The sequence below is a fragment of the Spodoptera frugiperda genome, chromosome 26 (genome assembly GCF_023101765.2).
Source record: "Spodoptera frugiperda isolate SF20-4 chromosome 26, AGI-APGP_CSIRO_Sfru_2.0, whole genome shotgun sequence".
NCBI classification, from domain to species: domain Eukaryota; kingdom Metazoa; phylum Arthropoda; class Insecta; order Lepidoptera; family Noctuidae; genus Spodoptera; species Spodoptera frugiperda.
This window is the reverse complement of record NC_064237.1, coordinates 5,078,730-5,105,316: the sequence shown is the minus strand read 5'-3', so window position 1 is coordinate 5,105,316 and position 26,587 is coordinate 5,078,730. Positions and strand designations below refer to the sequence as shown.

Here is a 26,587-nt window from a genome sequence, read left to right as displayed (position 1 = left end):
TGCATATAGGCTCGCAAATTCGTAATACTACAATAATATCTAATATCATACAGTAATTATAAGTAAACAACAGAACTATTGTACGTGCAATAATTAGCTGGAGGGTTAAACAGACAACCTAATACCTAACCTAACTATAAACCTCCACTACGAAAGAGATACTTCACCTTACATTAAGTTTAAACATTAATCTTGTATTAAGTTTAAACTAGGAAGTCGAAAATGCGAATCATTCATCAACGTCTCGATTTCGTTGATAAAAATGAGAACCAAGTTTTGTTTTTATTTAAAAAACGTTGCCCCACACTAGGATTTGTCCTGTTTCGTGAGACAAACATACAATTTCACATGCACATGACACCCAGACCCGAAACAACAATTTGTGGATCGCACAAAGAGTTGCTCCGTGCAGGAATCGGACCCGCTACACATTGCAGCCGGTCGCTTAGCCACCGCATCAACTGTGCAATCATGAATTCAAGCCTGAGTTGCTTATTTAAGAGAAAAGTTTTAGATTTAAAAGGAAAATTCCTAAAAATTTACTCGACTGTCGAGATGCAGTTTGATACAGAAATAATAACTATAGAATAATAAAAACAAACATTTAATATTGAAATAATTTTATTAGCTTATAAAAACTTCAATATATACAATAATCATCATAAACATAAATGTATATACAGTATTTACAATACATAAGAGTTAACTGACTCCAGATTAAGACCAAGTCTACACGTGTCGCAGGACATTTCTCCCCTAGTGTACCCTTGGCTTAATACTCGTCAGGTAACTGAACAATGCACCTTACACCTATTATATTAAGAGCTAAATCTAAATGGTAAAATTAATCACAGTTGGTATACTATTTATGTAGGTAGATAGTTCACTGAAACTGACTATCAATATATTTATTCAAAAGTAGGACGGAGATGTTTTGTTCATTGATCCATTTCTCATACTTCTAATTAAACATTTATAATATTGCGTTATTTTTAGTAAACTAATTATCACAACAAGATCTATACATAAATAAAATATCTATACGTAAATTAAATTTATTTGTAAGTCTACGAATTTTCCGTCCAGCGGAAGACACTACCATTGTATAAAACCATTTATTAAGTAAAATTAGTTTATTTGTATTTGTGTATCTAATATTGCTATTTAATATAATATCTAAGATATTGCTTACACTGACACACCTAAACCCTGCAGAGAGTCTAGCGCGAGTTTGTTATAAGTTTAACGCTAACGACACGTTTACAACGCTCTAATTGGCTGCCTGCAAGTTAACTGACCAATCAGAAAGCTACACACGTAGTAACGTTTGGAACGCGTTAACGTAAAAGAAACTTGCACTAGGTCTTCTGGTCGATCAAAATATTTTACTATTTGAGCGCATAGAATTCATACAATTTGTTCCTCTATAAAATGGCTAGTGTCCAAAGATTGTATAAAAACACATGAAAGATTCCTTAATGCTAAACATTAAAAACTAAAACGCTGTAGTATCGTTACTCATGGTTTGTGATTCCTCCGTCGTACCTGCAACAATTATGTTAAATTGAAAATTGAACGTCATTGTATTGCGGGATGCAATCGAAATAATTTGTCCGCCAAACGAATTATTCTGATTGCATATTAAACCACCGATTGGCGTGATTCCAATAATGCTTAATAAACCATACCGTACTATCAATATGTCACGTTCAACTGCCAAGTAATGAGTTATGTTTATAGAGCTTTCAAAAGTTCTACACTGTGGCAGACGAGTGGTACATCATCCTTCTTTTTGAGTAATGGACTTTTTTACCTAAACTCGTCTGTATTTGTAATGCAACACGATTCATTATTGAATGGGACACCTACCTACGCTGTAACCTTTATGGTATCCACAGGATGTAAAAATAACATGAGAAAAAAATCAGTATAAATAAGACACTAAAGATTCAGGTACGTAATATCATACAAGAGTGTTCCTACATTTGACGTCATTCCGAAGCAAATATTACAAGTTTCCCCATTAACTTTTACGACAGGACCGTGGACAACTGAGTGAAGTGAACGCTACGTGCTTCTTCTCTTAGGAAAAAAACAATAATGTAAGTAATAATGTTTATGAACAAAACACGAGTTGAGAACTACAATAATAATTTATACGCTAATGAAACGTAATACTACAATCTTTATGAAAGTAATTCCGTAGCATACCGTTTCTATTTTAATTTATTTTATTGAGTTACACGCATTATTATTTCGAAACGCTGTGATTCACTTGTTAGGTGAAATTCATGCGGAACTGATTAATATGCATACATTCTATTGAAATGCTACACCGCACTACACTAGATTAGTGCTATTACGCATTCACGGGATAAAACATCTGGATCAAGTGTACAATATTATTATAATTGATTCTTCTTTATGTGATTTGTACTAATTCTTTGAATAATATAATATAAGTAATTCAGTATCTTGTCCCTAGAGAAGAAACAGTACGTAAGCAAACTAAGCAAGCAAAAGAGTATGTATGAAATTGAAATTATCAATGTGAGTATGGCGATTTCTCCTTACCTTTGAGGAACGGTTTCAACTGGTTGCTGTCACAGAATATAGGTTCAGGCAGCACTTCTGTCAGTTGTTCTTTGACCGCTGGCCGGGCGTTACACCAAATTACTCGACCAACGCGTGACCAGTCTTGAACCAACATTTTCATACTCTGGAACAATAAAAATTAATATTTAGGACCTCCTTCACAATCTCTGGATAGCCGCTATGTACCAGATATATTTGAATGGAGAACGTAATTTGTATGATCTATCTGTTACATAAGTTTATCGGGGACTTACTTAGAGGTGGTAAAACAGGCCCTAACTATAGGAACGTATGTGATACATACATAAAAAATCACAACTCATTTTGGATATTACCACAGTCGGTTAAAATTGATAAAAAACGACTTCAGTAAATAATTTACCTAATTATTTAACAAAATGTTCAATCTCTCTTATTTGGTTTCCTTTTCAATTAAATGATCAACGTGATCCTTTCATTCTAGTTGATTCTTCAAACTACATTTTGACCAATTACTGTCCTATTCATCTACTAATTAACAAAAAGGTAAGTATAATCTTCTTTTTCAATTCCAATTTACATTAAGTAATACCTCATAAACATCAACAAATTCATAGAATTTCATATAATTTTAATTTAAAAAGAAAAGAAAATGTTTAAATTTATTTAACTTTCTTAGAAGTTTCTTCTTTTCTTCTTTAGCTATTATTTACCTATCTTTTATAAAAATATTATATTAATACGCTATGATATTTTTACTTCTTTTTAGCTGGTGATACAAGTATTTATTATTCTAAATTAAGAATTCCCCATAATAGCTTTTTAAACAAAATCTTAAAGGCGACGACGAGCTATGAAAATATTATCATGTAAAACGCAGTGATTAGTTTTACTTAGGACCCGCTTATTGTATTGAATATTCAATACCTTCATCGTTAAGAAAACTTTCTATTCAATATAATCTTTATTGTTAAAAACAACAAGAACATTTAATTTTGTGATGGCAATAATGGAGAATATTCTTAGTCCAAGATTATAAAATCGCAAACTTTAGCAAAACTCATGCTGTACCTACCTACACACATTGGAAAACAGTGAAACTCTCATTAATATTCATAAAGCCCTAAGTAGTTATTGTTTGATAAATTGATAACAGCTGTTACGTGTCTGTCAATAAAACTCCAAATGAGAATGTACTACGTAAAAGAAAAGTCGAACTTGCCTAACTTGCATTAACTTTAATATTGAAAGCTTTCAAATATGTATTTTAACGTTCAAATATTTTACTTGTATAGCCTTCGTAACTTCGTTCTACTACTCCTCTAGGAATCAAGATTTTATATTATTAGATAAAACCCGGGTTTATAGCGAGGTACCGATCTCAAGTCTAGATGGGGTTAGGTATACTTTAATAAACTAGCTCCGCCCGCAGTTTCACACGAGTGCTCCATTCCAGACTGATGTTTCATAGCCTATAACCTTCTTCTGAATTAATATATCAAAACCAATATCATTTCGTACCCCGAGAGATTATGGCTAACTTTTAAGATTAGTGTATAAAAAGCCAAGCTTGTTTGATAAAAAAATCTAATAAATATTACGGGTAAGAAGTGCAGATCTTTTTCTTAGAAACAGTCTGGAAAAACTAATGTTTTATTTGCCTTTCACGATCTATAAAAATGGGGGTTTCAAAACCACGCGGAAGTTCACTAGTAGTATAACCAAAATATATTTTAATAAAGAGTAAATACGAATCGTGTTCGATTTTCCAATGGGCACTTTAAATCGAGCCAGGCCGCACAGCGCGGAACAATATAATGACCCTATAAAACACCACCGTCCAACAAGTAACATCCATAAAAGTTATATCAACTTTGTACATAAAATTATGAAATTAAATTATGCACATTTACAGTGGATACAATACTGTTGTGCTTGTACTTTTTGATAACATCTACTTTAATCAAAAATGAACATTACTCCTTTTTATTCTCTTCACTAAAATATTTCGACTATTTTCTACATAATTCTGTCTATAAAAGTAGGATAAGCCTTCTCGTAGCCTTACATAGACTTTGTAAATTCCAGGTCCCATTTTTCAATAACAGTACACGCCCATTCAATATCGAATGAGAATCACCAAAATCTGAAATATTTAATTCTTTATAATACCACGTAAATCAAACACCAATGTCCGACAATTAAACTAAGTAAACACTATTAACTCTACACAAATCAATAGGCGTGTACATGTAGGTAGGTGTATATAATATAAAAGTTTCAGTACAAATATCAGAGCACATAAATATTAATAACATTTGCAGCAAGTAGCGCGCCTATTGCACGTTTTAACTCTGGTTGCGGTCGCCACATCAACATTGCATGTGATTTGACGTTGTGGTTTGCGGTCAATGGAATATTAAATTGACGCTAATTTTATACACCCTGGTTTAGTTGGTTATCTTTTGTTAATTTAGGTAGGCAGATGAATTAGGGTAAGTTAGTTTAGCTTTTGGTTTAGATTGCCAAATATTTTTTCTGTATTGATAAGGTTCACTTCATAATAAATATAAAATAATCATAAACTTTATTGCAAAAAGATATGTTTCTGAAATAGTATCACAATGTGAACATTACTGATACATGTTCAAGTAAAACTATGTATTGTTGGCATTGTGTTGTTGGCGGACCAAACCGTACGGACGGAGGTTTTATGTAAAGATGATAATATTTAATAGTTAGCTGATCCATCAATACCCCGATGTATCAGCTGATAAAAAGACTAAGTAAGTAAAATTATATAGTATAAATAGTTTAGTACTAAAGGTGGCTTTACGTTTCTCAGAATAGTACTTTGTGGATCAAGTTTCCAAGATAAAGAGTCCTCGGTACCTGCCTACGTAAGTGCGTGATACCGACCCTTTTATTCCCCATTTTCTTTCACAAAAGGCACAGATAAATCCAATTAAGGTACACAAAAAACATTCTGTATTCTAGTTTTCTTGGTATTACATTTTGCTATTTCCGATTGATTCAATGGAAATCCAAATAACGACTTTCCATCAAAGGCTTTAAGTCGAAACCAAAGCTTATTTCTGTTCATAATATTTTAAGAGAATCCATTTACGATAATTTGGTTCCCGTGCTCGCTGGCGGAGATTTTGATAATGTTTATTAAATAATGATGGTGCATTTATATTCACTCCATTACATTATTCGTTTGCTTTTATAAATCCATTTATATTTTAGGTAAGTAAATATAAAATATCCAAGTAATAATTAACCATCACGTATCATACGGGATTGTATTTCTAATTCACTAGCCAGCAAGATAAAATATCTTACACGTGATTTCTCTAAGGTCGTTCAACTAAAAGTCACTTGGTGGAGGGATAATTTCGTGATAACAACCCCGAAAATAGAATATGGAGGTTCCACTTGACCACCCGCGATAGACATGTAATATCGTCAACGGACCTTATAGGGATCACATATCCTTTGTATAAAACCTTAACATTTTTTGTAGCATCAAAGTGAGATTTATAAATATACGAGTATACCCCTTTAAACACAATTTGAATAGGTCATTGATAGTTTCATAATACGTAACAGCTCAGACGAACAAGAAAAAGTAAATTAAATTGCTAATATTTCATCCTAATATGGCATGTAGCTGAAGTAATAATACATCCTTTAATGTATTCAGCTGGGATTTTTTTCATTCTAATTATAAGATTTGACCTAAACAAGAGTTTGTAAAGAATAAATTTATCCCCGGGTTTATTTTCTCCGAAACCAAAATACGTATATTTTGATGCATTGTAATTCTTAATTCATTCAACACGCAACAGCCACGGGCCGGTACATTAATTAAAAGTAAACACAATTAATTTGAACAATCATAATCATTTGCTTTTCCGCCCTTATTACGCGACGCGGAAGTTTATGCCCAAATATTATAATGTCCTTATAAGGCAAATTTATTATACCTGTGTGGAATAAACAAGATCTGTCTCATGGTTTTACTTATGTAAGTGGTATGTTTGTATATAACATAAGTTCGCCAGGTAAGTTGGTTCACAAGTAAGAAAATTTTATTTCAGTGAACCATATTAATAAACTAAACAGATTTATGATAAAAAAATATCGGAGACACTGTACTTTAAGACTAGCTTTGTTCATGGGTAGAAATGGTGTATATAAAATAGAAATCATACGATCCCTTTTATGTTAGCGTCTAGCGTCTCTTAAAGACCATTGGTAGTTTCACACATAAGTACTGAGATGGACATTAATCGAATGCATAGGTACATTACACTTTTATTAGAAAAAGGTTTTAATGTAGAACAAATGAGCATTAACAGTAAAACATGAGCTAGCCATTTGGCCGTAATGAATGGTTAAATGATGCCTAGCCTAGCTAGTGACCCGACACTGAACATTATGTGATCGTTACTGCTAACATGTTTTGCTAACATCGGCTAAAAGGGTACATTTGTGGCTTATGCGTGCTAATGATTTAATTTATCTTAATTTTTATATTTTCATCGTTACCTTGCACTAATTTGGAAATGGCGTTCATACTTTGATGTAGAATCCGTAGAAGTAAGTTGTTCTAGATTTTGTGGACGTTCAGATAGAAAACTCATTGTAGCTTTTGAATGAGTCGGAAACCAAACTTGAAACCTGATTTTAGAGTATGTATTTACTTAGCAGTGATAGGTAGTTAAAATGAGATAATTCTTTTTAGCTATCTTTGAAAGGGCAACGTTACGTCTCACGAAGAAAAAAATCGGACCCGCATTTGTGACGAATACCGGGGGAACCTATTACCTATAATTCTGTAGTAACAAAATAAGTACTAGTTATAACTTCAATCACCCATATCAACGAGAAAATCTCAACGTATGTAAGCAGACGCTAAAGGAAAATCAATTTACTCACACTATACAATATTATGGTGTAAACTAAATATAATTGTAGAAATTGTATCAGAACACGAATATGTGGAGTGTTAATATCTTGATTTATCGCACGTGGGTATCAATATGTGGGATGTGGATTCAGTAATCCTTATGTTGATTGCTTTTACGATTATGGGTGTCGCAGACCGATTGTACCTCAAGTAATTAATGACTATTTTAGGAAATCGATTCCAGATTGTATCTGTATACCATTCCCATTCCACGTCGATCTGTCGTTTTAGACTTATTTATAGATATACAGTTGGATAAAAATAAACGATGATGGTGAAATTAATGAGATTTTTCGACGTAGGTGATTGACTGTTTTTTGTAGGAAGAAAATCATCCAATCTCTTCTCCCACCTTGGGCGAGGCGAGAGGGAGTGTCAGACTCTTACTGACTAAAAACCACTCCGTCCTGCTTTTCAAACCGGCAACCTATTACCTCAGTTTGGGTACGTGATTGACTACAAACTCATTTTACCTTTTATTATTCATCACAAAATCTCGACCAAAAGTCAAATTAAAAACAATATGAACAAAAGAAATATTTTCATACCTGTAAGAAAGTGTAGTCCAGCTTGTATAACGAATCACAGTATATGACCAACAGTTCTGTAGTTCTAACACCATTCGCTTCGACGTCATGTCTTTTGATGACTGAAGCTGTACCATTACTGCTTGTACCATTCGCAGTAGGAAGGTTTCTCTGACTATTCCTAGCTGCTTCACTGTCAGTACCATTGCTCATGGTGTGTATCGTAGTGACCGGGATAACGGCAGGCTTGTTATGTTGCAGCATAAATAGTTTTTGGCGAACTCTCTCCGCGCCCGCGAAGTGTAAACCTCCTACGGGACGGATTGCGTAGTGAGGTGGAAGGACGCCGTCCTGTGAAAAATGAAATGTAATACTATATTCTGCTATTCAAATACTTTATCATATATAGTGAGAAGAATTCCTGATACTAAAACAAAACCAATATGTTAGTACTTTTCATGTAACAAACGTGAGAACTGAAATTGTTATAACAATAACAACTTAAGTTCTCATCTTACTGTTACTTAAAATTATTATAATGCGAAACGGTTTTTGTACGTTTGTTACTAATCCCCAAAACGGCTGAAGAAAATTAGGAAAAAGGTCAGATAATGATCTGTCGTCAGTAAAGAAATTCCAATAACTAAATTCGTCCCAAACAAACAATCTGATCAAGGCAAGCCACACTAAATAAAACCGTTTAAAAAATTACGGAATCCTACAAACCTAAATGTTTTAGTAGGACTCAGTATTACGAAATAAAATATACTTCTTTAAAACACAACTCAACTAATTAAAAATAATTTTACAATAAAACAATTAACTAAATAGCTTTTGAAAAAATCTACTGAATGACTTAAAAACCAGTGCGCTATGCATGGAAGGGCGAGGGGAAAGTTTCTGTATGCATGCTTGACTCACATTTGATAGAATTTTATTCAAACTTACAGCAAAGTTGCACGTTATGTACGCGAGAGCCTTTTCACACCGAAACTGACTTGAAACGCTTTGACTGTTTTATTCAGTGTTAAGTATTTAGTGGCTCAACTTTGTCTAACACGATTTATTCTTCCTACCAATTCAACTGTTTATTTTGTTTTCACTCCTATGGTTGAACAAAGTGTTATAGGAACTCATTTTTTTTTATTGTCTGTAAGTCATACCTCTGCCTAACTTTCGACCATTATCATATATTATAAAGTGAAAGTTTCTTTGTTTGATGTTTGTCCGTCAATCACGCTGAAACTACTACTAACGGATTTTGATAAAATTTGGTATTCAGACAGGATATAATGAGTTGATTTGATTGATAGGATACTTTTTATACCACGGACGAAGCCGCTGGCAGAAGCTAATGTAAAAATATATTGTTCTAAAACGTTCATCTAAAAAATGAATGTGAAATAAAAAAGTATCGAAATATGTCATGAAAAGATACAAGAACAAAATATATTAAAGTGACAATTACTTCTACTAAACTTGTATTAATAAGTTACGTAATGAGCGCAGTCATCAAGCGACAGTCTGTCACTAGCTGATTTATTGACTGCGCGTTGTGGTATGCCACAAATCAGGAACATCTCAACGACTGACAAAACGTGATCACTTCACGTACGCAGCTACATCTCTAAAAACTATTAATGTTTAACAAACATAATATTTGTTACGCTTATTTCAAAACGTCAAATACGAGTTAAGTTATACATGGTGACATAAAGAAAATGTAACTAACCGAATCGATAAACAAATTAATTACGAAGTCAACGATACGAGCCATACTAAAGTATCGGTATGCAAGTCCACAAACCATGAAAACGAATCCATAATAACTTATTCATATTTCCTAAACGCTTATCGCCTGCATAAAAATCTGAGCAATATAGAAATGATATCATTGCTCGCCTTACAAATTAGGAGCCTTTCAAACTTGTTGTAAACAGTCCACATATTAGCTTATTAGCATTATATACTTACATCAATATACTGCACGTCTAGAGGTGGTCGTGAGTGGTAATACAGAAGTAGTAGTGCATCAACACCCACACCGCAGACCAGGCCAATCTCCACGCCCAAGAATAGACAGCATAGGAAAGTGCCGAACAGTGGAATCAGGTCCATACCTGGTAAAAAGTACATGTTTATGGTCATTTAACGTAAACAATAAGTATGTGCCTATTATTAAGCAACAGAATGTCCTCCAACTCATTTTATCTAATAATTATTTAGCAAGTTTCGTCTCAAGCCAGAATACGAAATACTAAACGACGTTCACTTAATCCTTTTCGCTTTCTATCTCATTGTCCCGCTACCACGAGAACATTAATCGCTCTAAGACGTTATAATTCGACCTCGATCAGCTGCAGTCACTAATGAACCGACATCGCAGCGGCTATAACTCTAATCCTCTTACTTACTGCTAGAAATAATGTACAGCGCGTTGTTGATGTACCAGCTAAACGGTTCGGAAGCGGGAAGCTTAACAAAGTCTATCCCATACACGACACAAAGTAATGAATATTATGTAAAAATATCATTAACATCACATAAGCTTATTCATTTGAGACCACATTTTAATTAAAACAGCTTTAGCCTTCGTGACAACGAAGCATGCTCCTATATTAAAAATTTTCTTTCAGTTCCGCTGACGGGGCCTTAATGAACTTAATCCAGCCAGTTCCTTAATTTTAAACAGCTTCCTAGGTTAAATACGTGTTGCGTTTACAAATTCGTGGTTAAGCGTAGGCTTAGTTTAGGCGTAGGGTTTGGGACAAAGCCCTGAAAGCTATTAGTTTAAATGAGCACTTCTTTGTCTGCGTAACCATGAAGGAAAATTGAGTTATTTAGGAACTTCAGGCCCTATTTTCACGAACGAATAAGAGGTCATTGATCAACGCTAGCTATAAAAGGTATTAGAAACTAAGCAAATATTGCTTATTGTAATAATTTTTAAGTTTCTAATAAATGTAATTATTGACTTATTGCAATACTGTTATTGCCTATGTTTACAATACCTTTGCAAATAAGACAGAATAACTTACATATTTATTAACAAACCATATTTTTTCTAAAAGGAACAAATAGAGAACACACTAATCAGCACAAAATCGTTCGACCTTATCTGCACCCATCAACCATGACACTTATGAAAGTTTGCAAACCGCTTTAGTATTTTTCTTACTCTTCCAGCGTCGAAGGTAAAGAGGCACGAAATAACAAGGGCGACAATGAGAGAAACTTGGCAACTCTTGAACTTTCGTCTACCACCAAGTGGAATAACATTATAATCTTTAGTGGGATTACAAAGGGTCTCCCAAGTACCTCGCTGAATGCGAAAATGGAATTTAATGGAATACGATAGTAGGTAAATATTTGATTTTCCTCCCATTCAAATTATTCGAAACATTCTAAAGTGTTGCACGTTGAAAGCCGTTGCTGTAAAATTACGAGTATCTTCTGCCAACCTTAAATCTCATTTTGATGAATGTTTTACGAGATAAGTACCCTAAGACAGTGCTTTGTAAATAAAAATGGCTACTGTACGAAAGCTCAAAATAATGATGTTGGACACTTATAAACCCTTAAGAAAAGCAATAAGTTATTGAATAAAATAGAAAAAACATACTGATAAATTATACTCACGGCTACTTTTCCATAGTTTTTTGATAATCTCATAATTGACCATTTGTAGAACAGCACAGACGATGACCGAAGAGAGTGCAGCGCGGGGAATGAAGTAGAAGTATGGTGTCAGCAACGCCAGCGTCAGTATCACTATTATACCTGAATACATAAAAAATATATATTGAAAGGATTGATCTTATTTATCAACTCTTCGCACAGTCCCGATAAATAACAACTTCAGAAATCTTTAAGTAAGTACCTGTGTGAAAACTTCAGATATGTTGTCAAAAGTTCTTTTCTCCTAAGTTTAATCGAAGCAATATAAACTTCAACACTTAAGATTACCTCTCAACTGAAATATAACGAGAGCACTTGATAGACAGCGCACTTATTACATAAAGGCGTAACGTTTAAATAAATCCTCTGAAAGCAATGACATATTTCCAGCAGTCTCCGGCGAGCCAAAAAGTCGACGTGAGTTATTACATCTTTTAACCATAAAGATAACTTCTGCGCGAGATATCTCGGAGTAAAAGCACGTGCATTACCTAGAATTTCGTAACATCAAACTTTAATAGAAACTGCATCGAACTAGTCGCTGTCACAGAAATTCAATCTTGTTTAGAGTAAGTTGTATTGAATGACTGATTGCGGCGGTATTCCGCGTAGGTACCTCTCTCATCTCTGTTGTCTGTTACTGCGTATAAACGGTTATTAATTTCACAGAGAGCATTATACAACTGGAACGTACCTAACTCAGGTCTTATTAAACAGGACCACAAATGGTTGTAACAATTAATATCAATAATTCATAGTTGCTAAATACGAATGTCCCTATATCTCAACACACCTACATAGCTGGCCCAATTAATACAGAATCTATCGGGAGATTAACAGGAATGCTAATTGCACTGCTATTATTATGATTACAAGCAAGAGGTGCGACTGTGGGACAATAGATGAGAAATGTTTGTATTCAATTTCACTTTATGTGATATACTTGATACAAAATTTATGCCGGAATTAATGAGCACCTACGTAAAAAGTATTAGTATACAACAAAAAACAATTGTTGAAAACAACAATAAACATTACAATAAATTACCGAAATGAATAAAAGTTGTCAATATTTATTGGAAAAGTTTGTACATAGAAATTATAATTAAGATCTAGAGGCCTTCTATGTGTTTTGGCATTATCTAAACACAAGTCGAATGCTAAAATCATAGCCAAGAATCGGCATAAATCAACAAAAGGTGAGTGCATTCAATACAATGGAGCCACAAATTCACCCGACATACATATATGAAGGGAGCTTCCTGATATTTCAGACGTATATTTGAAATTGTAAAACCACGGAAACTTGGCTGTGACAGTAAACTACGATGCAAACTTTTAGATTTATGAAGTAGGTACCCACTACATAACTCCCTCGCGCTGTTGTCGCACATGGTAAAAATGATTTATATCGCTGGATTTACATTTGTCTTACTGCAAACACCCCATTTCTGTTAAAACTAATCCTAAGATTAAAAGCCGGAGAATTCGCGTCCCGAACATTAGAAAAGCCACAAATCACTCTGACTTGTTCTAGATTCGACGAAATCTAGAAGGATTTCTCTTGACTGACTTTGGAACCGTAGTAAACGATAAATTTATCATTTACAGGATTCCATTTGCAATTTTAATCTTAGTGTTATTCAATTGATTAGAGAAACATTTACATTAGCGAACCATTATTGTGTTTGATTTTATTTGTAAATAAGCACAGCAATGGGGATTCATTGTTTTGTTGTTGGTTCTATTTTGGGATCTGCAAACGATAACACTTTGCTGAATACATAATAAATTATTGTTTAAACTAAATCAAAAAGCGAAGCGGTTTAGAACAGCAAATAAACGTAAAATAAATGCTATTGATGCTGTCCAATGAACTATACTCAACTATGTAGCCGGTATTACAGTTTGGAAAATACTAATAGGTAATATAGCTTACATAAAACAAGTTCACAACGAACATAAAATGTTTGTTCCCCACAAATCAAGTTAAAGACACCCAAAAATACTTATTTATACGAAAGTTGAGGATTACGATTCCCAAATAATCCAAGCCGCAATGTTAATGTCGGACTAACAAAACTCTATTGAGATTCAATTGGGGCGAGTAAATATTCATTGGGAACACCCTGAATAATGTAAAGTCGAAACAGAGCAAGTTTGCAGGTTGACATAATGCGACACACGATCTTTGACCTCCGGGAGGCGGGGAGACGGCCGACGCTGGATTTACGATATCACTGTATTGCACTTATCTTTATAAAAATAAAACGATCATAAATAACGAAACCCAAATCTTTGTTTCACATCTTTACATAATTTAGTCCAAAAGGGACAACGTTCTGCCATATTTTCATCGGCCAGTTTATTTTAATTTGCATATCTAGTGAGGACCGAAAACATATTTCAGTTTGTAAAGTAAACAATGCAAATGAATCCGTATCAGTTACAAACTACAGTCAAGTTAAAGAGTTGGCAAACATTGTAAATTATGGCAAAGCATTTAAAAATTTAATGAATACAACGCTACGCTACCTACACACTGCATTTTAAATAAGATTCACTTGTTTTAAAGAATGTCAATGTGTATTTTGGCATGCAAAATTTGTTTAAACTGCATAACGAACCATTTAGTTAAGTTACAATGTCTCGTTAGTGATATCTTTAAAAATTTAAGTACACAATAATTCTACATATAAAGAAGTAACTCATTTGTCCGATTTAACTGAAAATCATTTTACAAAAACAACATACAAGTAAATTGAAAAATCAATATTGTACACAAGCATTCAAATACAGATACAGACACAATACAAAACATAACCCGTATAAATACGACATCGGCTACTATAAACTAGAACACAACGAAACAAAAGCAAAACGTTGGAAAAGTATTCGTGAAGAAAAATAGAGTGTGATATAAAATGGTAACGATAAAGCAAGTGTTATCTCAGTTCTAAAGCCAAGACGACAGGAGCGACAAAGAACTGAAAATTGACTCTAAAACCATCACAACTTTATATCTTTTAGTCAAAAGATTAAGTATTATTATTACTTAATTTTCACTTTTTATAAAGTAGAAACTTTTAGATGAAGTTAGTAATCCAAGTACAAAGAATCCACTTTCAAGATTACGTTGAAAATATTTTTAATGAACTTTTCAAAGCGCTTCATTGATCCAGAGTAAACTACTTTCGTAACCCAATTCCTGTGGTCCCGGTTACGTTAGTTAGGTTGAACAGGGCAATTAAGATTTTCTGATAGAAAATGTTCAATTATAACTCGATAGAACGCTCACGATAGTACGAGACTCGACTCCCCTCTATCATATCGCAGGAGCTAATGCAATCACTGACAAACGCGGACGTTCGGGTGCACGATGCATGAAATTACAATTCTACCTAGAGCATTACGACTGAAGTTTGTTTCCCAGTCCAACTTGATTGTAAAACCAGAGGGAAATGGTCTACGTACAATTTATACGACGTTTTCAGGAAATCAAAATTGACTATTCCACTTGAAGCAATCCGCGTAGTCAAGAGATCACTAAACAGGGAAGGGAACTACGATGACAAGCGCCTGAAGCTATCGTCAAAACTTAACAAAGTTAATAGCCAACAAATTCTCATTAAATAAATTAAAACAATGAAAATTGTAAATAGCCATAGATCGAGTTAGCAAAAATGGTACTGGTAGTTTATATCGTAGGTACTGTTTTCGGGATGATATTTTTTTCAAATTCGACTGACATTATTCAAAGCTTTATTATCGTTTATTTCAAGCTTATTTTTGGAAGGATAGATTTTTTAAAATGTCACTCCATTTGTCTAATGGTTTAGTAAGTATCAATTAAACTCTCACGGGGCATTGACGAGAATTCGTCAAGTCTCTCTTTTAACAGCAACTATTAATCATAGTAAGTGCGTACTAATCTCCAATAAATCAACCGTACAAACCAGCTTAATTACTACACGAATCCCCAATAATCTTAACAGAATCCACGTAATAAATGTACTTACATACGTTGAACACGTTTATCCTTTTACACGAGCCAGTTGCTCGCCGTATTTCTTCCAAAATTATGTTTGAGTAATGTGCTAGTCTAACGAATAGCACATTTAGCCAATTTCTACGTTCTAAGTACTTACCCGTGTATATTCCTGAGCCAGGTGTCTTGACTCCGGAGGCGTCGCTTACAGCGCTTCGGGAAAACGAGCCGTTCACGGGTATTGAACGGAAGAAAGCGCTTACTATGTTGCAAACGCCCAAAGCCACAATTTCTTGTGTCGCGTCCACAGTTTTCCCCTTAGCTGAAATATTATCGAGTTATCAACTTTGTTAAACCATTGTGACTTGTTTTTGGGCGAGCATTGTGTCACTTCACTGTTTATTATTGTGATTTATTTCACACAGTCGTAAAGGATATACATCTTGTTTAACTTTATGTATAATGTATATGTATAAATTAAGGTAGTGATGCGAACATTTTTAACAAGCTCGCAAAGTTCTTTCATGATACTAACTAAAGAGACATAAAAGAAGCTGTTCAACTACTGAAGTCTAAACATTTTGTAGTATATTGTCTATTCATGTCTCTCTTTGTGTTTACGAGATAAAAGTATAGTACCTCGTTGTCTAGTTAACCAAGTACGAATTAAAAACAAAAGATAAGTTTGATTTTCATCTAAAAAAATATTTTGTCGTTCCAATTCATTTATAGATTAAAAAAAACAATGAAAGCAAGGCCTGCCTTTCATTTCAGACAGGTGTGACTTTATATGACAAGATCTTATAACTAGACAAAGTTTAAGCAAACAATCGTAGACATGTCACATCAGACTATTGTGTTATCAGGCTTCTCCTTCAGAATCGTGTTTATAAGCCGACAGCGCTAATCCAATAACACCTCGATTACAATCACCGTATGAACATAAATTCAGTTGTTATTATAATGAACAAGTCAAGTTTGAAATTTAAGATAGCAATTTGTTTAAAGTCAATTAGATCATCCAATTATGAGCAATAGTTCTATAACAAGTCTACCAAAGTTGATTTACAATATTCTCTACTCATTTCAATGGTTTCTGTCGACTCTACGTGGCCAATCTGATACCATATTTCAACTAATTTAAACATTCGAAGTAATAAAACTATCAAAAGTTTTCAAACTCATATTTAATTGATGTCGATAGTACTCTGACTTTAAAACAATTTATTGAAATCTGTTTTTAGTTTGATAGATAGCAATATTGAATTTTCGTTGGAAAGCCATGTTTCTGATTAAGTAAAAAGAAGTCTTTTGGGCTAATCTCTAGTCAAATAAATCGGAAGAGGCCAAAGACCGAAATAATACCTTAGAAATCAAGATTTCTACCAAGGTCAGAAGAATATTTATAACAAGATTAAGTCAAATCCAAACATAATATCAAATCACTTGGAGAAGAAAAACAAATCGTAAAGTCTATGCAAATTAAAACCTGCAAATATTTACTTCAAATCATATTGAACCGTTGATAAATCTATCAGCTCGGGCCACGTTCGTACACATTCAGTAAAAACGAAACGTCACTGGATAAACAAACCCGCGTACATTTTTACTTGGCAGTTGAAATTGCATGGATTTTTGAATAAATTTCACATTGGCTTAACTGACGTGAATCGACAGACATCTCTTTTGTAAAATCGTATCGGCAAACATATGCAATGTGTTTGCCGTAAACATTTTTACGCTTCATCACTGGTATTGTCAAATTATTTAAAAGCATTTACTTGGAATTAAATGTCAACAGATCGGATATTGAATTTTTAAAGGTGTTCATAAAAATGTATGCAGTTACTATATTTTAAAGAATATGTGGAATCATTGGCCATATTAATCGTTAGTAATTATAACAGAGTCACAGTCTAATAGGATATAACTTATTCATGGGATGCTACTTGCCCTCAGTGTATCAAGTATCTACTCCAAAAAGATTTTACTGAATTGACATTATTTTTAGCTACTCCCGCGCGGATTCATCCGTTCTGCTCGGCTCCTATTGGTCGTAGCGTGATGTTTGACACAAAAATAATTATTCAAAATCGGACGAGTAGTTCCGAAGATGAGCGCATCTTCAATCAAACAAACAAACTCTTCAGCTCTATATGTTAGTAATTTAGAATATAAATTTTGTCATGCTCTTCACGAATTAAATTCTGAAGATTATTTTTCGTATACAAAAATTTTGATGCACACACACGGTGTGAAATTAAATATTTTAAAATTATAATATGAATTGAATGAAGTTTACAAGCAGAATTAATGTTGAAATTATTCCCGACAACGCCGCATTGTTTTAAGTTAATAAAAATAAATCGTCTTGAAACTTGATGTGCTTGTGCGTAAATACATTATTTCTTTTTACGCGAAATAGACCTTTATTTTAATAATATTTCGTGTGTAAATGTAAAATAAGTTCTTATTACGCTATTTATTTACATGCTACCTACATTAACCTAAAATCAAGACTCCGTACGTATACTACAACTAGGTATATAAGTTCTCACATTACCAATGATTAAAAATTTCATAAATCAATAATAACCAAAGATTGAAAATAAATATAGCGTCAATAAAAATATATTTGAAAGTTCATTGATGTGGGAATTGGAATGTCCAAGTGTCGATGAAAACGCAACGAAGCGAATAAACGTACTAGGAGAACACAAATAACAGAGGAACATCACAAAATGAGAACATTGCTATTTAATTATCACCTTAGAGACTCGACGGGGAACGAAAATTCATTATTGCTTTCGCCGTGGCATGTTTGCTGTTATTGTACTTATTGTCACGACCTGGTCCAACGCGGTAACGAAGCTATTACTAAGTTATTACACCCTGGTATTCGGCTTCGTTAATAAAAATGTTAGGAAACAAGTATATTACGACATGGTGGTTCAAATTCAGTTAGTAAGTGTTTGTTACTCATACAGATGTGTCTGAACCATCTGAACGTTTTGCTATAATATCAGACGTGATAACCAATAACGAATGGCATTTATCGATTTTATTATTATGTTTCAATGGCAAAGTCGGTTAATTGGACTTATAGAGAGGACTAAAAAGAAATAAATAGAAAATAGAATGGAAAAGAGTCTAATTCATTTTCATCTGCCTAGAATTATTTTATACTTAATTCTTTAATAGTACAGTTTTACTGCTATATACTATGCTCAGTTACTCTAAGTCAAGGTATCTGTATGAAAACGAGGATGTGTGTATGTTCTTAATAAATTACATGTTAGGAAGGATAAAGATTAAATAAGGTTATTTAAAAAAACTTACCAAATGCTTTAGCAATAGCAACGTTAGACAATATAGCGACGATGGGTACAACAGCCAATCCTGAGCCGAGGTGTGACAACATTTCACCAGCGGTGTACGTAGTGTTGCCGACTGTCGTCTGGAACGCTGGCGGCTGAACCTGCGGCAGACCTGGCGTTATGGTACCTGAAAAGTAAAATAGTATAGGTGGTAGACCAAATGAATTTCGTATTAAAGATCAGTCTTTGGATGTGGTTATGAATACTTCTAAGGAAATAAGTGCACAATTTCACATGGGGTGTACGAACGTCACATCTAAAGAGACTAATGCTGATATTCAGTTGCATCTGAATGTAGTTAATAGAGTAATCATAACAGTCTGTATAGCCTAACGAACACATCCATAAAATAGAAGCAAAATGTAGTTTTGCTAAAATCTGGTACGAGTAAATAACCACATACTCAGAGTATTTAATGGTTACTTAATCCAGTCCTTAGCTATTGTTTTCAAAACAAAATCGTTACTAAGGAATAGTTTAAGTAATCATTGAATGTCTCTGAGTACGGCAGTTAGTAACGTTCTTCGTTCATGTGTTATAGCTAATTAAGTACCTACTTTTGAATACATATTATTAAATAACATTTCGAGGAGTTTTTGATAGTAAGCACAAAATATACGTACTTATTATCAACAAATAGGTACACAGACAGCTAAACATATAAAAAAAAATCTATTTACAATGTTAGGTACGTACGTTATTTCGAAATTATGTTATCAAATTACCTATTCAGTTCTTGTATGAGAGCTGATAATTTGTTACGGAGTTTGAAATTTATTACTTTTCTTGTTTACTGGCAGACTTAGGTACCAGAAGGTGCTATCTAAACGTTAATACTTAATTTTACATACAATGAGCTTGAAACCCACACATTTATTTTGTATCCATACCCCATTCTTAGTAGTCAAAATTATAACTTCTATATAGACAAAACTATAGGTCGATTCTACGAAATAATGAAGTGTGTACCCTTCACCTCAGTATTAATAAAATAATACACCTAACACGTCATACTACTTTATAGCTCTTTGGGGAAATCCAATTGTCTGCAAATAAACGGCTAAAAATGTGTTTCCTTATAGTCTACTAGCCAACGATTACTTAACAAAAAATGCATAATAACTTAAGAAACATAAATTATTATAAAACGCACATAAGACATGATTAATTGATCGGCTACATTCCATGCAATGTCACAGGAAAGACTTAAAATAAATAGTTTATTAATCATTCAGTCCATTATGGAAAATCAACATTTAACTTTTTCCCATAAATTTCACAAGAACCAGTAATTTATTATACCTTTACTTTTTTATAGACTTCAAAAAATAATCTTGTAAAGTTGCTTCTGCAAACCTGTACCCACAAATAAAATTCTAAGTAACATGAGATAGCATATAAGCCCTAGTACAAAATCCATTATCAAGTTTACACTATACATAAACAAAATAAACCTAAACCATTCTTATAACTCGGTACAAGGCCAGCTGGTGTCTTGAGTACTAAAATAAAACGTTAGTATATAAAAGTGCCCTGTATCTGTACCTATATCAATTAATTGTAAAACTAGGCCTGACGACGACAATCGCTACGTTTATTATTCTTTTGAAAGGGCAAGGCCAGGGAGGCAGTGGCCGGACACGACCACTTTAGCCCGAGAAGACGAAAAGAAAAAATACATTAAGCACCTATTTTTTAAGACTCGTTTCTTGAAGTGCGTTCGACATTCTATTTTTACATAATAAGTCAATTAATGAAGCGTAGATGCCTAAATTTTCAATACACAATTTCTAGTATTTCACACACAAATACACTAGAACATGGGATAATGTTTCCTACGAGCTCTCTATCTCGTCGGATTAAAATCACGTTCCCGCCAAACTATAAATCTCATAGCAGCATGTATCTGCATTGGCTGCATGTTTATGGGAGTTAAGAACGTCCACATATCGCCATGACACCATTAGAAGTGGATAGTCAATATGAATGTAAAGTCAAATAATACGAGTATACTAACCAGTAAGCAGGAAGGGGTTGTATTTATCTTCATAAACGAAGTAAGCTATGAGTGACGCCAGGCACACGACCACAGCATTCCTTGACACTCCGCCAAACCACAACAACTTTTTCAGCACTTTCGCTTTACGGCAACCCTTTTCGTCTGCCGCCTTGTCCTTTATTTTGATGTCTTTCAGCGCCTGAAATTGAAAATAAATACCGTTACGTTTATACCTGAAGCACCTTTAGACGCTCTTCATCTTTGTAGTTTTTGTAAAACCTTGGAAAATCGAAGATTTTCTAACTGAACCATATAAACTGAATCCTAAAGAATTTTGTATATTCCGTATTTCCAGATTACCTTTTTAGTTTTCTTCCCCACTTTACCCATACTTTTTATATTGATACGCATTAAATTTTCTCAAGATCAATCAGATCGCGTGCTGTAGACATATAACTTAAACAGAATATCGATTACATCGAGGATAAGCGTGTTGAAGCTCCATTTTATATCTCAGTTACGAGATTACTAAGGAGTAATCCCTAGCAGCTGTGAGAATTAGTTCCAAAGTAAACTTTAGGTACATCGGTCGAAGTATGCCAAAAGTAAATTATGTATTAATCTCAGGCGATAGAAGATTTCGGCCGTGTACGTAACTTACAACCGAAGCCTGAATAAATCATGTTTGCATTTGACTTTGATTAAATTTGATTCGAACAGTTCAGAATAATTGATTTATTTATGAACTCCTTCAGATATACAACACTGAATTATGAGCCAACTTGTGTAGTCGTATCATGGATTTAATAGTTCCCTCGTTGTTAATAGCTCGACTTAGGTGAGTTAGTTCAAAGTTAGAAGGGATTTAATCAGACGTCGGTCTGTATTCCGGGAAACTTTTTCTTTCGTCCAAAATAATAAAATGAAAGTCGGTAGTCTCCCATCGTTATTAACTATGATAAAAGTTTATCGGTTGTATTTGCACGAATGAGTCTAACTGGCTACTTTCTGTGTCGACTGTCTGACAAACCACATTTTAGTGGGTACAAAAATAGCATTTATGTCTTCTTCTGATAACGAGTCCTTCTTCTTCTAGTAAAACAAAATTTATATCTAAATGAGGTATAGGGATTCCTTTTCCTACATTTTAAAGTAAATTTTAAAATATCTCAAGCACAGGTTCGTCCTGGTTAAATAGCAAAATACTTTGCGAACGGTGACATGACCCGTCAAACCGAACCGACTTCAAGGAGCAAGTTGTTTGAGACGCGAAATCTGACTTCTTTAAGCACACTGTATTTATAAAATACTCCTGGTAATTTTGCAACTAACTTTCGGACCGTGCCGTTTTTCTTCACAGAAGTACAGAACTCTTGTTTATGTAGCAAATCAACTAATTTAATTTCTTGATATTATGTATATCAACAATATAATACCAATATTAATATAACTTAAGGTCAAACTAAAATAAACCACTTGTGCTTCTGTGACTAATTGTAATTTGCACAGACTTCAATGATCATTTACCGTACCATTGTCAGTCGGAATCGTAATCTGACCTTGAGAAGTTTTAGGAAAAGCGAAATAAATAGGTATCGGCTCTGGTTTGTTGTTGTTTGCAAAAAATCTAATGTCTTTACATAAGATGTAGTGTTGCGTTGGCTTTCATTTTTTGCAGCGCACTTTAATAAAACCGTTTTAAAAATAGGTCACAATTAATTTATGAATATGTAAAGGTAGAATACTATGTTTAAATAATAACTTAGGTATATGCAATATGTTTAGTAACAAGAACACGCTGCACAAAGAGTATGCAAATCTTACAATATCTTTGTTACATTGTACAACAGTTACATTGTTCTAATAAAATATTATTGCAAATCTTCACATTTGTACGAATAGGTTCCTACATAATAACTATAAAATGGAATATAATGTAGAATTACATTTTCTGTCTACATTTTCTTATTAGTAGCTCCTTTAGATTGCTATGTGTGAAAAGTACTCTATGTTAGTCAATGAAAGTTCTAGGAAAAGTATAAAAAACATTTCATTACTTTTTAACGGCGTATTAAGTGTTATTTGAGATATTCGATTAAACTTCGACACGTGGCACGCGAGCCTCGTTAAACATAATACTTATTCAGTAGCAATATCCGACAATACAAATAGTCAATTACAAGGGATGCTGCCCCAATTCTGTGTCTACTATCTAGTAAACCGTACATGTGCCGGGACGACAATCAGACTTAGTATTTACTTTGTAACGGAGTTTGCCAAGTTGCGGTCCCGACGACGGTCGCTCACCGCTACGGAACGTGTCGTATTGAATTATCGACGAAATTAACAAATAAACAGCGCAACTTGCTCCTAAGTGAGTATGCTCACGTAATGTCTCATAATACATGTTCCAAACTATGATGAACGATAATAGGTAGGCATTTAGGCCCTTAGTTCTGAATTTATGATGCTTTATTACCTTAATCAGTTTTGAGCAAAATTAGGCCTTAAATCATTGCCTCTTAAGGTTGTTTTAATAAGTCTTGTCTAGTTTTGGTAATATTCGTACCTTCATTACTGTGAGCACTATGATGCATCCCAAGCTAAGCATGCTGTCAGATAACCTCGTCTCGCCGACGTGTTGGAAAAAGCTCTTCCACGTGGTGACGAATGTGTCAGCATTGTACCGAAGACCTAGGAGTCCCTTGACTTGCGATGATGCGATCGTCAATGCTGCGGCTGACGTAAACCCTGATACTACTGGCAGAGATATAAACTCCACCAGAAAACCTAAAACAATAGACAATGTTATATTAACACCTTAACAGTTCCTCAAAGCCATGACGACACTATTTGTCCTGAGCACATTGTTTGTTATTCGTAATACTCTCAACAATTACTGTCATCTTTTAAAATGTAAATAAACCTTTTTCTTTGTTTTCTTTGTTCTTAGAGTCCTTACATTAAAAAATATCTGAGAACTGCATCGAATTATGTTATCATTGAAGATAATGATCTTGTTTTTATGGACATTAAACTGTAAGTAATTGAGCAATATTCCTTACAGATAATTGTTTAAAACCTGATAAAGAGTACAAATGGACTTACCAAGTTGCGCTATTCCTGCTATAAGCTGGACAACACCAGCCATGAAACACAGAAGTATGGCGAAGTCGGAATTTGTACCGTTTGTGTACGTAAATGTAAGAAGTGATAATAACGCTGAAGGTCCCAGGTTCACCTGAGGACTTGTACCCATAATAGCGTACACGAACGGCCCCATGAACGATGAGTAGAGGCCATACTGAAAAGGAAAATAATAAAAAATATAATTTTACCTGAAAAAAATTGCAACCAACAATCATACAATATAAAAGAATCGATCCCATAAATACTACAATTTTATACGTAATCTTAGTTTTAATTTGAGAATTAACAGGTTATTAAAAAACTTAACAAAAATATCACATTTTTCAGTGAAAGTACAGAAGAAATAACGTAATGGTAGTTAATATAATTTTACATCTTATCTTCAATCAGAAGACATAGAAATAATTATTGTATGATGTCTATTAATCAAAACCCTTGATTACCAACATACAATAAAAACGCCGACAAAACAGATAAGATATATTTTTTGTTCCGAATTGCATCAATCGCGTCGTGCGTAGCAACGGCTACGTACGAACACATATTTATGTATGACTAACATTGTTGTGCTGGAACTATGTACAAATGAATACCCTTCCATCAATATCGTAACTGCCTGAGAATATTATTGACATTCATTTACCTAACATCCAAATATTGATTATTAACTAAGTTATGTTACTACAACAATAAAATTGTCATGATTCAATCATCGGTCTTAATTAAATTATTTGTTTTTGTGATGTAACGTTTTATTGAAAAATAGAAGAACTATGATTAAATTTGCACATCTACAACTTATAGTTTATATAAAAATTAAATAAACTAAATGTAAGAATCGTAGCAATTGGCGTTTCATTGTCTCTGCCTACCCCATGGGAGACTGGCGTGAATCGTGCATGGAACAGCGCAGCGTAACAGGTGTGAAGTTATGTATGTATGTATTGAATAAACAATCGGGTTTTAATTATTCAATTAGGTATTTAAATGAAAATTACTACAGTTTTCTAGTTTCTAAACCTAAACTTGAAAAGAAAATTCCATTAAAAACCTCTTTGAATTTATTTCTAGTTAGTGACTTTGATAAACTATAATATATAACCTGAAAGAGACAGTTTAATCGATGTTTAATTCAAAATGACGCCTAACTATATGTTTCTACTATGTTGAATGACAGTAGATATATCTACTGTAGTGGATTTGAATTTCCGGATAAAATTCTAACCTTGTATTATAGACATAATATATGAATTACTTACGACCTTGAATTAAGCACTATTCAGCGCGAAAATATACATTAGCGTAAACCTAAACAAGTATACATATTTTGTATTGGTTTAATGAGCTCTATTCTACCATTCATACCATTTTATTTGATTGAGGAAATATCAGATTGATCTGTCATCAGGAAAGGGGTAAAATTCCTATTACTAAAATTGACCCAAACAAACAAACTGGGCAAGCTAAATAAAGCCGTTTAATAAAAACCGAATTATAGTGGGACTCAATATCGGGTGCTAGGTAAGTAACTTTTCTTCCTAATAATCTTTATTGTTTAATTGTAGGACATCTACGGTAGCTACACATGTAATTTATTATAAGGACGTTTTTATGTATCATAAATTACAAGATACTTATTTCGCGTCGAGTGGTAATTAATCTCGGAAACGTATAGAGGATTACTTCAGGGAATTGAGAAGGTAGGCCAAAGTATCTGTTTCCTACAAGTGTACGAGTAATAACAAAACTTTTACATTAGCTGCGATTACAAACACTTAGATACATACGTGTCTATACATAGCAGGTACCTATTATGGTAAGTACAATTGATAAGAATATCATTTACATGCAAAACAAATTAGTTTATTTAAAATTTTAAAAACGTATTTGTATTATCTACATAAGAAAGTATTAGATTAACTTTGCAGTACATTTCGGAATAACAACTCGGTTCATTGAGAATTTAAATTCGAAAATAAAAGTAGATATATAAGAAACTAGAAATTAAACTAGCTCACTATGAAACCACACAGCTTGGAATTTAAATATTAATATCCACTAGGTGCTCGGCTCTGCATGTATAATTCCAAGATTAAGATTCACGTAGACGCCACCTGCATAGCAAATTCAAACTAAAATATCTTGAAGTTCAACATATTTTTCCTTTATTTTAAGTTCAAAACCTAGACTGTAATTATCTTCTGTGGACATATACAGTTCGACCATTGAACATATTTTAACGATTTAGATATGTATGTATCATTTAACATAGGATTTAAAAACAAACACGATTTTTAACTCTATCATATGAATGAACGG

The 26,587-nt window shown here is 33.5% G+C and overlaps 1 protein-coding gene and 1 long non-coding RNA gene across 3 annotated transcripts in view; one reads left to right on the top strand and one right to left on the bottom strand.

Annotated features, from left to right (window-relative positions):
• Positions 1-603: 603 nt before the first annotated feature.
• The window catches only part of LOC118264613 (sodium-independent sulfate anion transporter), a 30,560-nt gene continuing 4,576 nt past the window's right edge, over positions 604-26,587 (bottom strand). For both annotated transcript variants that reach the window (XM_050705053.1, XM_050705052.1), the window contains exons 3-12: positions 24,227-24,422; positions 23,688-23,908; positions 21,137-21,317; positions 19,082-19,246; positions 15,903-16,064; positions 11,716-11,856; positions 10,051-10,196; positions 8,098-8,427; positions 2,575-2,719; positions 604-1,545 (exon numbers count right to left, since the gene is read on the bottom strand). In XM_050705053.1, coding sequence (XP_050561010.1) covers positions 1,496-1,545; positions 2,575-2,719; positions 8,098-8,427; positions 10,051-10,196; positions 11,716-11,856; positions 15,903-16,064; positions 19,082-19,246; positions 21,137-21,317; positions 23,688-23,908; positions 24,227-24,422 — 1,737 coding nt within the window. In that variant the 3' untranslated portion in view covers positions 604-1,495. The remainder of the gene's footprint in view (positions 1,546-2,574; positions 2,720-8,097; positions 8,428-10,050; positions 10,197-11,715; positions 11,857-15,902; positions 16,065-19,081; positions 19,247-21,136; positions 21,318-23,687; positions 23,909-24,226; positions 24,423-26,587) is intronic.
• On the top strand, positions 2,936-11,884 carry LOC118264633 (uncharacterized). Its single transcript, XR_004782690.2, has 3 exons — positions 2,936-3,120; positions 11,263-11,437; positions 11,765-11,884. It is a non-coding gene; the product is annotated as an uncharacterized LOC118264633 (long non-coding RNA).